Here is a 14245-nt window from a genome sequence, read left to right as displayed (position 1 = left end):
CAATGGAAATTACCAATGGTCACAAGCAGCTGGTATACCAGGAAGATTGAGCCATGACATACGCAGCCCTAACCACCATATGGGTAGAACATTAACCCAAGGGTGACCAAAAGGGACCAAAAAGAAGCCCAGTTTCTCTTCCCCCAGGGAAGACCCCTCTTGGTCTCGCCCGCTGCTCCCTTGCAGTGTAAATAAATCTCGCTTTCTACCCTAAAAAAAAAAAAAAAAAAAAACCAGAAGAAAAGCAGAGACATATTTTGCAGTGCCTGCTCACCCATAGCCCCCTCTAAATGGAGCTGCCCTGCTTAGAGTCCCTGCAAAGGGGCAATCATAGACGTCCTGTCCCTAAGCCCACACCCCAAGCTGGTTAGATTCAGGGTGGGTACTACCTGACTACCTGAAGTCAATCCATAGAGTGGCCAACCAGTAACCCATGTCATCTACCTACAAGTGATAAGCTGCATCTGATTCTCTCTCACAGGAATCTAAGCAAAGCATGGAGAAAAATACCAATTAGTTTAAGCTGAAAAAAATGCCATGAGGAAGAACCAGGGTGATAATAAACTGAAATGATTTTTAAGTCAGAGTTATGGGGCAGCAAAAACCCTGAGTGAGCAAAGAAGCCAGCAGGAGGAGTGAAGAATATAAAGAGAAGCAGGAAGGCCAGGAAAGTGACACACCATGTGGCCATGACTGAGACAAAGTGGCTGCCCCTAGAGCTGCTTGGTTCCTAATACCTCCCTAGCTGTAGTACTCAAGCCCTCTTATCCTTAACTTGAGTGGGCCCCTTACTCACAATAAAAGACACTTGGTTTTGTGATCTCCCCACATTTAGAGGGCAGAGAGAAAACGTGGGACAGATGGTAAACTTGAGAGGTAGTAGGAGACTGAGGAGAAAACAGTACATGAAAGCAAAGGCAGGAGAGTATCAAGGAGCAGAGGATGGTCAAATATTTCAACACTCAAGGAGAATGAGGACTGAAAAAAGGCCACTAAGTTTGAAGATTTGCAGATTACTTGTGACTGACCTTGGGAGAATAAAGTGATGACAGGAAAAGTCAGATGACATACCATCACATCATTCCACTTTTTAAGAACTGACCGCATGTTCCTTTTACACACTTTCAGATAAAATTCAAATTCCTAACTCTTCTAACAAATTCCTTACTCTTCTAACAAATTCCTTGCTTTACTTGGTTCCAACTGAATGATCCAAAAACGTTCTCCACCACTTCTCAACATGTAGCAAGATGAGCAAGCCCCCAGTCCCTCACAGCCTTGACTTCATTTCACACCCCTTGCCTTCATTCATATACCCTCCCATCTGAGTGGCTCCTTTCTGTCCGTCTAATCCTTACCTACGCTTAAGGCCTAGTTCACATTCCACCTCCTAAATAAAGCCTTTCCTGATAACTACAGCTACCTGTAGTTCCTGCCTCTTAACTTCTATGGCAACCTACGGGGCAAAAATTGGCCAAACAATTTAGCATATTATAAAGTAATTAAAATAATACTAGAAGTCGCATTTAAAAATAATATTCATTATATATTGAACAGTCACCCAAAGGACTCTAATTCTGTTTCATGTGCACACTGGCTCCTAATCACATCAGAATTTTCTCAAAGGCCCTTTTTTATATATTCCACAGTGCTATGGGCACTCAGTAGCAATGTAGTATAAGAATCTGAATAGGGGATTAAAATACCTGGGTTCTAGTCCCTGCTCTGACAAAAATTTCTTTTTTGCAAATATGGAAGCTAGATTAGATGACCTCAAGCACTCCTCCCAACTCCAAACCTAGTATTCTATGGCTGACATATACATTCTGTATTTCACATACACAATTAAAATCAAAGCAGAGGGCTTCCCCGGTGGCGCAGTGGTTAAGAATCCGCCTGCCAATGCAGGGGACATGGGTTCGATTCCTGGCCCAGGAAGATCCCACATGCCATGGAGCAACTAAGCCCGTGTGCCACAACTACTGGGCCTGCGCTTAGAGCCTGTGAGCGACAACTACTGAGCCTGCATGCCACAACTACTGAAGCCCACGTGCCTAGAGCCTGTGCTCCGCAATGAGAAGCCACCACAATGAGAAGCCCGCGCGCTGCAATGAAGAGTAGCCCCCGCTTGCCGCAACCAGAGAAAAGCCCGCGCACAGTAACGAAGACCCACCTCAGCCAAAAATAAATAAATAAACAAAAAAACCTTTCATTAAAAAAAAAAAATCAATCAAAGCAGAGAGAAGACATGCCATGTATTATACCATTGTTTTATATATATGTATGTCTGTGGACATAGATATATAGATAAACAGATGGTCCTTGACTTTCCATGGTTCAACTTATGAATTTCTAACTTTAGGATGGTGAAAAAGCAATATACATTCAGTAGAAACTATACTTTGAATTCTGAATTTTCATTTTTTCCCCAGGCTAGCAATAAGTGGTATGATACTCTCTCATGATGCTGGGCAGCAGTGAGCCATAGCTCCCAGTCAGTCACACAATCACAGGGGTAAACAACCAATACACTTACAACCATTCTATACTCATACAACCATTCTGTTTTTCACTTCAGTACAATATTCAATAAATTACATGACATTCAATACTTTATTATACAATAGGCCTGTGTTAGATGATTTTGCCCAATGTGTTCTGAGCACGTTTAAGGTAGGCTAGGCTAAGCTACGATGTTTGGTAGATTAGATGTACTAAATGCATTTTTGACTTACAATATATTCTTTTTTTTTTAAAACAAACTTATTCATTTATTTATTTATTTTTGGCTGCATTGGGTCTTTGTTGCTGAGCATGGGCGTTTCTCTAGTTGTGACAAGAGGGGACTACTCTTTTTTGTGGTGTGCAGGCTTCTCATTGCAGTGGCTTCTCTTGTTGCAGAGCACAGGCTCTAGGTGCATGGGCTTCAGTAGTTGTGGCACGTGGGCTCAGCAGTTGTGGTTTGCGCGCTCTAGAGCGCAGGCTCAGTAGTTGTGGCGCACAGGCTTAGTTGCTCTGTGGCAGGTGGGATCTTCCCGGACCAAGGATCAAACCCGTGTCCCCTGCATTGGCAGGTGGATTCTTAACCACTGCGCCACCAGGGAAGTCCTGACTTACAATATTTTCAACTTACGATGGATTTGTCAGGATGTAATCTTATTCTAAGTCAAGGAAGATGCATAGTATATAGCCACTGAATAAGTCAAAATTTCCATCAGACACCTTTCCAGTCAATCTGATGACTGGAAACATCAATAAACCTGTATCCCTCTATGCTAATTCCTTCATCCTAACAGCACCGTCAAGCATATTCACATGAAATTCAAGAGGAATTAGTTACAAAATTATTGCAACCTAAAACCTGTTCAGCATGGGTACATTCCCACTCCCTCCCCTCAAATCAGCTGGTCACATTCCATTGTCTCATCATGTGCCCTCTTGCACCACTATCACCATCAACGTTAACACAATTCGCTAGGACAGTGTTAGACACCAGGGACTCTAAAAGGCTTAAGTCTCAGAAGGGCTCACAACATAGTTGGGGAGACAGAAACACAAAACACTTTAAGAGCAATATAAAGAAGAATACTCTATATGCCAGAAAAATGCCTTCCCTCTGTTGGTATTCAATGTGACCTTCTTCCGGTTGGCAAAAAAACAGATCTATTTGTCTGACTGCAAAGTCCTGGGTGACCATTAGAATTAGGGAAAAGGTGAAATGAGATAGAAAGGAATTATTCTTTGTGAGCCTATACAAATCTATATTCTAATTAGAATTTAGAGGCCACAGAAAATATATTTGTGACATGACAATGTGAAACTTTTCCAAGTGAGATTAGGCAACAAACCCCTGATAATATACTTATGTAAAACAATATAAAAATATCATCTTGTACATATATATATAAAAAAATATATATATATATTTTTGGCCGAGCCACGAGACATGCGGGATCTTAATTCCCCAACCAGAGATCGAACCCATACCCCGTGCAGTGGAAGCACAGAGTCCTAACCACTGGACCTCCAGGGAATTCCCATCTTGTACATATATTGAGTTTACAGTTTTCAAAGTGCTGTGAGATATCTTCATAACTACTTGAGGTTAACAAGACTAAAATTATTATTCTTTTTTAGATAAAGAAACTAAAGCACAGGGAAGTAAAGTGATCGGTTCAAGGCCAAACTGCCCAGAAAGAAGTAGAACTGGAACAGAGCAGAAGTCTTCTGAATCCTAGTAAGATGCTTTTTTCTATTAAGTTATTATTCAAGTAGAAACCCCATAATAAAACCAAAATCAGAAGTCATAGTCAATACAGGACCCAGGCAAGGAGAACGTGTCTGGGTGTTTTTAGCTCTGGCCAGTGAAGATACATACCTACAGTAGGTTCTGCAAAAGTATGTATTCAATAGTGAAGAAGTCTTTACCAAGGGTCTAAAAGACCATATAAAATCAACAAATTTCCTTCCTTTTTCATTTCGTATTGACTAAACAACCTTCTGTTATTAACTGGTTCCACAGTCACACCTATTTCATGTATGCATCCTCTTGCACATGGACTAAGAAGATATTCATTAACAGAGAAGCCTGTCACTGAAAGTTTAAAAAGTTACCTTTTGGCTCCACAGCAGTCTCCAGAGTGTTTGTAAGCTAATCATCTCTAGGACTGACAGCCAGTAGCTAATTAAACTGACCAGTAAGGTTCATGGAACCTCTGTGACTCCATCAGGCTCCACATCCCAGAAAGCAGCCTCCTGTCAATATCCTCAAGCCCACCCTACACCATGTACTATCGTTACTGATTGGTCCTATATTGTTTTAATTTAAAGGCAACAGTGATGTTCATGTTGCTCAAAAAAAGGGAGAGTTAGCAAACTAGTTTTGGTTTTTATTCAAAATTCAAAAATTTAGATTCTAGAATCTAACTTCTAAATCAGACTTTTTTTTTTTTTACAAATTACGGTACCTGTGGCAGCTTGTAACTGGGAGGAACAGCTCAGAGGTCTCATAGCTGGAAGACAAAATAAAGTGTTTAAAAAAGCAGTACAATTCCATGCCTGTGCAAGATGCTTACACAACCAAATCTAATCTTAAAAAGAAAGAACAAATGAAACTTACAAAATCTGAGGGCCCATTGTGATGTACTGGGAAGATTTTTTAAAGTGTAAGTCAAGAGGGAAGTCATTCTTAAATCTAAAAAGAGAAGAACAAAAAGACTTTCTGGGTTATTTGAACAATTTGTAGCTTAGAGTGTAGTCTATGATCTCTGATATCTCATCCATGACTACTATAAAATACTTTAAAATTTACTCTACTACCAACTACCCTTCCTCTAATAATATAATAGCTACACTGACATAGTATGCAAACCACTAATCTAAGCATTAACCCATCTAATCCTCACAAGGACCTATGAAGCACGCATGATTATTACACCCTTTGTAAGAGATGAGAAACGGAGGCATAAGGGGATTGAAAGACTAGTAAGAGGCAGAGCTGTGATTTGAAGCCAGGCAGTCTAGCTCCAGAGTTTATGCTTTTCTCTAGGGCCAAAGGAATAGAGCCTGCTGGACATGATCATGAAGCCACCAATGTGAACTTCTTGATTTTGATGGTTGTATTGTGATTATGCAGAATGCCTTATGGAATGTGTGTATTTGAAGGGGATACACACTAAAGTATTCAGAGATAGTGCAGTATCACATCTTAACTGCTATAAGAAAAAAAAGTTCATACACTGCACTTGCTACTTTTTTATAAGCTTGATATTATTTCAAAATAATAAAAATATAAACCCCTCTATATTAAAAAATATATAAAATATATTAATTACTTCCCTAAATTCCCAAAAATGAGTTCCTACAAATCAGTAAGAAAAAAATTGGCAAAGGATATAACAAACTGTTCACAGAAATAGAAATATCAATACAAGTGGCTCTTAGATACATGAAAAGATGTTCAATCTCATTCATAAGGGAAATACAAATTAAACCTGCACAGAGGTATAATATTTGACTTAAAGGTCTGATATTCATCATGTGGTAGTCTGCACACACAGGCTCGCTCATATACTGCTGCTGAGGGTGTAAAGTGATGCACCTCCACAGATGCATCACTATGGAGGGCAATTTGGCAATCACTGTAACTGTCAAAAACCTGCAACTGCACCTAACTTTTGATCAGTAATTCCACTTCCCTGAATTTTTATTTACATAGTTGGTCTGTGTAAACAAAAGAATACATCAGAAATGATGAGACGTCACTTTTGAGATTAGGCTGTTAAGAGATCTTGCAGCTCCCGTCTTGGTCTGTCTCTCAGATCACTCGGTCTAGGGGAAGCCAGCTGGCACCTCAGGAGCAGCCGGATGAAGAGGCTCTGGTGATGAGGAACTGACGCCTCCTGCCAACAGCCATGTGACTGAGCTTGGAAGTGAATCCTCTAGCACAGACAAGCTTTCAGATGACTACAGCCCTGGCCAGCATTCTGACTGCAACCTCATGAGAAAGTCGAAGTCAGAACGACCCAGCTAATTTGCCCCCAAATTCCTGACCCTCAGAAACTGTATGAGATAATAAATTTTTACTGTTTTAAGCTGCTAAATTCTGGAGTAATTTGTTACACAGCAACAGCCAACATAAAAGCCTTGTTTAACTTTTCTTAGGTCTTCATTGACTAAAAAGAGATGCCCTGTGGCTTCCAAAAAAAAAAAAATCACATTTACCAAATATATGGATTGGAAAGAGATGGAGGAGTCCAACCTCTAGGCTTACCAGCCTAGGTATACTCAAGGGACTCTGGCCAGGGAGATACAAATTGGCCCATGAGATGGGCACCACCTTTCCAGAAGCTACATTTGATGCCACTTGAGTCTGGAATATAAATCCCCATAAGTAAAGTTCCTCTTGAAATAAAATTCATGAAACTAATCAAGAAAATATTGATTGAAAAAAAGGGGGACCTTGCTCTAACAGATATCAAAACTTTCTATAAAGTACCAGTAATTAAACAGTTCAATTCTGGCACAGGAATGAAGCTAATCAACAGAACAGAATGTAGCAAGTTCAGAAGCATACTCATGTGTATGAGAATTTAGTATGTAATAAAGATAACATTTCAAATAAGTGGGAGAAAGATGAATTACTCAATAGATTTGTTGGGAAAATGGCTAACCATTTGAAAAAAAATTAGATCCATAGCTCACACTATAAGTACAAATTACAGATGCATTAATCTAAATATATATTTTTCTAACTTACTACAAGAATATATCAGAGAGTATTTTTATAATCTTGGGGAAAGGCTTCCAACATACGGTATAAAACCCAGAGGCCATAATGGAAAAGAATAACTAAAAGAACTGATTAAATAAGCATTTAAAATATCTACATAGCAAAAGACACTAAAATAAAGTTAAAAGGCAAACAATAGATTCAGAGAAAATATTTGTAACATGGAAAACAAAGGGTTAAATCCCATACGCCATAAAGAACTTCTACAAATTACAGGAAAAAGAGAAACAATCTATAATGGAATCTGTGGTTTTCACCCCAATATCCATTTCACCCTATTATGTAGTTGCCACATGTGCTTTACATGGGACTGAATCCAGCTCAACTCCAGGGTTTAAACCAATCAGAATAATCTCATTCTCTTTGGTTCAGGCAACCAAGGCCTAAAATAATCGTGCATGGTATTGCCTTGACCACTGGTATCGATTTAGGGATGGTCTTGGTCAGTCTGACATTCAAGTCTTCTGCCTGGAATTCTGGAACATACATCTTTCCTTCTGAGGCTTGGCATGGCTAGAGCAGTTTGCAAATATGATAAAAGCTAGTGTGAAGGTAGAGCTGGTCTCAAAGGAGGACAGAGCTGAAAATTCAGAAAAAAGAAGCTAGAGCCCTGAGTGAATCATATCTGAAACCCACCCTCCCACTGTGCTTTTCCGTTCTGTGAGTCAACAAATCCCCTTTATTAAGCCAATTTAAGTTTAATTTTCTGTTATTTGCAGCTGAAAGGCTCCTTCCTGAAACATGACCAAAAGGAAAAATGAGCAAATGAGCAATTCACAGAAGAAAAAAAAAAGTCAAATAAATAAAAATTTAAATGTTCAACCTCACTAACAATAAAAATTTTTTTAAATTAAAACAAGGTCATTTTGGGGTTATTAAGTGGCAAAAATTAAAAATATGGTTAGCACACAATTCTAGTGAGAATGGATCTATTTAAGCACTTCCATATACAGTTGATAAAAGTATAATTGGTAAGGCCTTTTTGGAAGGCAATTTTTAGTTCTCTCTCAGATTCTGAATTGTGAATTTCTGAGCCTAGTAATTCTTCTTATTGGTCTTTAAGCAACAGAAATATTCAAGTTGTATATGTAGCAATCATAGATCTCCAGCCAACAGAAATACTCAAGATGTAGATGCACATAGCAGGAAATGGTTAAATAAATTAATAGTATTACAATCATACCATGGAATACTGTTCAGCAGTTTGTAAAGAAAAATGAAACATAATGACATACATGTATATACTGACATGGAAAGATGTCCACAACATATATTAAATGAAAAAGCAGGCTGCAGAATAATATATATATGGTAAGACTCCATTTTATGACAGAAAGAGATGAAAATCCATAAAGCTGAATCTATATATGGAAGAGATAAAGAGGAACTTTCATTTTATATTCTTCTGTCTTCTTAAAATTTTTTTTACAATGAGCATCTTATTTTTAATGTACAGTATAATTCTAGTTTTATAGAAAATCTGCATATACTGATATCTTTATAGATAAAAGCATAAAAATGCATTTAAAAAGTCCAGAAAAATACACAGCAAATGTTAACAGTAGTTATCTTTGGGTGGTGGAGTTATTGGTATATTTATTTTCTTTAGACTTCCTGTAGTTTCTGGAAAAAAAATTAAATAGAATATACATCCCATCAAAAATTAATAAAAAGTAGAGACAGATTTCAAAAGAAAGAAGGACTAAGCAAAATATGACCTAGTTATTGTCATCTGCTTTAAGCTTTAGGAAATACATTTTGACTCAAGGATTTGGGGAGCCTGGGTAGGCTTGAGTAGGGTGTGAAACTATAGAAAGATGCATGAAGTTGCAGGAACTTAGGAGCAAGTAACATGAAGAAGGGGCTAAACAAGTAATGAAAGCAAGATAGAGTGGCTCTAACAGCTCGTTATACAGTATCATTAAGACACAATCCAGAATATCCTTAAGAGCACAAACACTAAAGGCAAACCGCCCAATCCAAATCCTGGCTGTACCCTAGTTTATGACCTTAAGCAAGCTAGTTAATTTGCAAAAAGGATTCTTGATGACCTCCAAAGGCCATTTTCTTTCTCTGTTTTAGGGGTAAGATGTAGATAATTCATCTGTAAGATGAACCTGTAAACTGTAGCTAATTAAAGTACCTACTTCATAGGTTGTTATGAGGTGTATATATATGTATATATACATAGGTTGTTATGAGGTGTATATATATGTATATATATATATGTATATATGGCACTTAGAACAGTGCCTGATACATAGTAAGAGTTATACATGTGTTTGCTATTAATTTTAGTGGGTGATGGTATAAATGTATTTAGTTCCCCTTTATGTAAGACACAGTGAGAAGCATAACATTTCTGCCCTTGATGAAGCTTATGATTTTGCTCAGAAGACAGGAAACAAAAAAATCAAGAGCCAAAAGGGTGACCTAAATCAGGGGATGGCAAACTTCAACCCATGGGCCTCTAGCTAACAATAGATTTTACATTTTTAAAAGGTTGTAGAGCAAAATAAAACAAAGAATATATGACAGAGATCAATGTGGGTTGTGAAATCTAAACTATTTACTATCTGGCCCTTTACAGAAAAAGTTTGCCACTCTTGATCTGAACAGCAAGTGCTACACCGAATTAGATGCAGAAGGAGCATTATGTGGGCAGGAGGCAAGCTTTGAACTGTAAAAACCTTATGAGATGGAGGGCCTTTGGAGGTCATCAAGAATCCTTTCTGCAAATTAAGAGATCACTGCTCATGCAGCTTCTGCTTAAGGTGCTAACAGTGATGGGGGATTCACTATTTGACTTGAACTTTAAACAGAAACCTCTCTTCTTTCTTTCCATACTCCTCAATTCAGTCTCAACTTCCCTGCCATTTCCCCCTGCCTCTTCCTTCTCCCTCTCCTGCGGAACAGTCAATCTGGTGAACAGTGAGACTTAAATTTATGGCCGAATCCTGGCTCTGCCACCTACCAGAAAATTTACATAATCTCCGAGCCTCCCAAACTTCACCTACAAAATGTAAATAACAATTTTGGGATCGTGAAGATTAAATGAGATGGCGGTGAAAGGGCCTAGAGGGCCCTCAACATTACTTTTTGTAGTCAATCACTTGATTCCAGGACTCAGGCCTATCTTTCCAGCACAAAAACAGCTTTCAGGCAATGCAGAGCTCTTGACTAGAAGGTTAGCAGACCTCTAATCCTATTTCTACCACCTGTGGCCATGGGTAAACTCACTCACCCTGATTCATGGGCTTCACCGATAAAATGAAGGGGATGATGAATGACCAGAGGATCTCCGGGTCCCCTCTGGATTAGAAAATAATCTTGAGCCCTGGATCTCGGAGCGGGACACAGGTATGTCTCAGCTCCTCCCACATTCGAGTCCCGAAAAAGCCACACGACCGAGACCCACCCTCGGTAACATAAAAGGGATAAACCCCGGGCCCTGTACCGAATGTCTGCTGCCGCCGGCCTGGCTCCAGGCAAAGCAGGTGAAACAACAACACTGCAACACAGGCCAGCGCTTTAAACCGACACAAACACAAGCCAACAGTTCGTTAACATGCGGTGATAAATTAAAAGACACAGGCGACACCGCTGCTCTGAGCTACAGACCGAAGGCTAGGCCAAATTACTGCCCAAACTGCACTAGTACGGGAGACCCCTATTGAGAAGCTTCCTTCCGCTCCCTCGAACTCCACTGCCCCAGTGAGATGAGGCGGCCGCGGGCGTAGTAGGTGGGAAAGGAAGTGCGGAACTCGCCGGGGAAAGGCCAGGCGGAAAGCCGAGCGCACGCGACTTCTCACCTTAGCTGGTGTGGGTTCAGACTCCAGCTGCCGGAAAGGTCTGGACCAGAGCGACGGGACCCGACTGGACCAAGAGGCGGGTCCTGCCTAAAAAGGACCCTTCACCCTTCGCACCGGCTCCGCGGGCTTCGTAGGCCTTCCGGGCTGCCCTCTGGCTGCCTGACTGGAAAATCCGGAACTCTGTCCCCCTCCTCCCTGACCTTCTTTCCTCCCCGCGGAGAAGGTGTCCTTTCCGTCCGGTTAGCCAGAAGCGAAGGGCGAGGTTAAGGAACCGGCGGCAGCTCGCCATAGCGGTTTTAGTCAGGCAGTACATCGGGCGCCTGGCCAGAGCCAGACTACGGAAAGAAAAGTCCTCTGCTTGGCTCCCCCGACTTGAAGCGCCTTCCACTTTCGTCCTCTCCTGCTCAAGATGGTGGCCTCCCGGGCAGTTGGCAGCCTCAGCCGTTTCACTGCCTCCAGGATGCTCCGATGCCCAGGTGAGGCCTGGTTGAGGGCGCCCAACAGCCCCGGGCAGAACTCCTACGGAGACCCGAGCTTCCCCGGAGCCTCGTCTCCCCATCGCTGCCACCTCCCTGCCCCGGCCCAGGGTCCCAGCCCTGGATAAGGGGGAGGGATGCTGCTCTGGGATCTGGTCTCTTGTTCCCTGGCGCAGGGACTGACATTTCCTCTCTCATAAGTCCTGCAGCGATTTCGGGCTCCATAAGCCCTAACGTTTCTGAGCCCTGTCCACCCGGTCTGGCACTTTCCGCTGGTCTCCTCTTATTTCCTTTAATGATGGCCTTGAGCCTGTTCCTACGAGATTGGGAGGACTAGGAGGACTAGGACAGTCCAGTCTGTCACATCTTTGTGTCTCTATTGCACCTTGCCTGTAACAAGAGGCATCTTAAAACCGTGTATGAAATTAACCAGCCTTGCAGATTACTGCCATTCCCTGCCCCTTTTCCCCAAAACCTTTTTTGTACCTACTACCACACTTCAGTAGGAAGCTCAACTCTTGCAGTTCCAATAATCCCAGTATGAACGTATAATATATAGATTTTTCAAGGGGCAGTTTCTGCAATTTGCTAGAAGAAGCATTTTTTAAAAAAATACGCAGATACCCTCTTTCTTTAGGAGCAAGATGTTAGATAATTTTACAACTATTTCTACCCTTGTTTCTGATGATCCCAGTCAGCTTGCATTAGCTATATTGTCTTTTTGTCTTCAAACTGGCAGTGAAAGAGTTAAAAGTGGGTGACTGTGGAAAATCAAGCATTTTCCTTCCATCTCAAATCTTTAAGGTGAAGTGTGACTTTTTATTGCATGTTGTACTTAATATCGGTTACTTAATTAGAAATATAATTTATAATATGCCTTCCTCCTTCTGAACCCCCGGGGTAATACCATATGCTGTTTTTGAAGGAGTGCCTGGAATCTCCCTTTACTGTAAGGGACTAATTTCGAATGATTGAATCTCTTCTGCTTTCTTATTTCGACCAATGTTTTTAGTCTCCACAGGACTGCTTTGTGTGTGTGTGCGCGCGCGTCAATCATAAGATTACAGAAAACTGAAATGCTGTGAAGACTGGGGAAAGGGATTAAGAAAAAAAGAATCACCCATTCCCTTACTACTCACATATCTACTGTTAACATTTTGTCATGTGACCTGACAGTTTGTCTATTTTCCACATTTTTGGTTTAACACTTTAAAAATATCAAATGTATATTTTTGAGCTTCCCCTCCATTGATTTTAAGGTAATGCAATTAAAAGCATTAAATTTGGAGTCTGACTTCTGGGTTTGAATCTAGCTCTGCCTTTTACCCTCTGGTGACCTTACCCTCTGGTGACCTTGGGCAAGTAATTTCTATCTGTTTTCTCATTTGTGAAATGGGGAATAATACCACCTTGTGAGCTTTAAAGGAGTTATTTTAGGTGTAAAGCAGTTTTTCTTGGAGTAAGTGCTACTATTAACGTTAATAAACGTTAGCTGTTATAACTCTTTCCTGCCCTGAAGAACTATGATTCTATTGATACAGATATGAGACTTCTTTAAAGTAATTTTTACATTTTACATGTGATAAAAGGCTACAAGCCTAGTTTTTCTATGTTTTTTTATAGAAATATATACACACACGTGTGTATATATTTTGCATTGTGTCTTAACCTATAAGAAAATATGGCTTGGGGAGGGAGGGATAAATTGGGAGATTGGGATTGACATATACACACTACCATATATAAAATAGATAACTAATAAGAACCTACTGTATAGCACAAGGAAACTCTACTCAATACTCTGTAATGACCTATATGGGAATAGAATCTAAAAAAGAGTGGATATATGTATATGTATAGCTGATTCACTTTGCTGTACACCAGAAACTAACACACCATGGTAAATCAACTATACTCCAATAAAAATTAATTTTAAAAATTAAAAAATATGGCCTATTATAGCTATTGCTCCTTTTAGTAGCAATGTATAAATTTTGAAAAAAAGTCTAGAAAGTGAATTTAAAATTACCTGCACATCTGGATTGCCATTTATTTATTTATTTATTTATTTATTTTTTTTTGTGGTATGCGGGCCTCCCTCTGTTGTGGCCTCTCCCGTTGCGGGGCACTCTCCCGTCGCGGAGCACAGGCTCCGGACGCGCAGGCCCAGCGGCCATGGCTCACGGGCCCAGCCGCGCCGCGGCACGTGGGATCCTCCCAGACCGGGGCGCGAACCCGGTTCCCCTGCATCGGCAGGCGGACGCGCAACCACTGCGCCACCAGGGAAGCCCTGGATTGCCATTTAGACTCAACAGACTAACCCTAACCCTAACCCTAACTGAACGTCTATGCCAAGGCATTGCCAAACATTTAATGAGATTATGACGTTTAATGATGGATGATTAAAATCTCTTGATGCTGCTTTGTATTTCTTGAAGTTTTAACCCATTCCTGCCTGAGTGCTATAATTCTGAGTATGACTATCAAATGAAAATCACATCTTGACCAAAATATCTTGTTTAATTCCCACTCTTATTCTAAATCCAAATTCCGGATTACCTAAGTGGTAGAATAATTTCACAGGAAATGAATTGGAGGCAAATACCTTAGTAGACGGTGTATATTTAAATTTGACTCTCACTTCCTTTATCCTGTCCCTTCCCGCG

General features: G+C 40.5%; 2 protein-coding genes across 4 annotated transcripts in view; one reads left to right on the top strand and one right to left on the bottom strand.

Annotated features, from left to right (window-relative positions):
- The window catches only part of HADHB (hydroxyacyl-CoA dehydrogenase trifunctional multienzyme complex subunit beta), a 39589-nt gene extending 28392 nt beyond the window's left edge, over nucleotides 1–11197 (bottom strand). For 2 of the 3 annotated variants that reach the window (XM_028497002.1, XM_028497001.2), the window contains exons 1-3: nucleotides 10536–10560; nucleotides 5120–5194; nucleotides 4968–5012 (exon numbers count right to left, since the gene is read on the bottom strand). In XM_028497002.1, the coding sequence (XP_028352803.1) occupies nucleotides 4968–5012; nucleotides 5120–5194; nucleotides 10536–10545 (130 nt within the window). In that variant the 5' untranslated portion in view covers nucleotides 10546–10560. Of the gene's footprint in view, nucleotides 1–4967; nucleotides 5013–5119; nucleotides 5195–10535; nucleotides 10561–11103 lie in introns of those variants that run through there. The other variant, XM_024119070.3, reaches the window with a different exon arrangement.
- A 100-nt stretch (nucleotides 11198–11297) lies between these two features.
- Nucleotides 11298–14245, top strand: part of HADHA (hydroxyacyl-CoA dehydrogenase trifunctional multienzyme complex subunit alpha) — a 55679-nt gene continuing 52731 nt past the window's right edge. Inside the window, exon 1 of the mRNA XM_007108427.4 lies at nucleotides 11298–11579. Coding sequence (XP_007108489.2) covers nucleotides 11513–11579 — 67 coding nt within the window. The 5' untranslated portion in view covers nucleotides 11298–11512. The remainder of the gene's footprint in view (nucleotides 11580–14245) is intronic.

The sequence above is a fragment of the Physeter macrocephalus genome, chromosome 12, assembly GCF_002837175.3.
Source record: "Physeter macrocephalus isolate SW-GA chromosome 12, ASM283717v5, whole genome shotgun sequence".
NCBI lineage: Eukaryota > Metazoa > Chordata > Mammalia > Artiodactyla > Physeteridae > Physeter > Physeter macrocephalus.
This window is presented reverse-complemented; position numbering and strand designations above follow the sequence as displayed.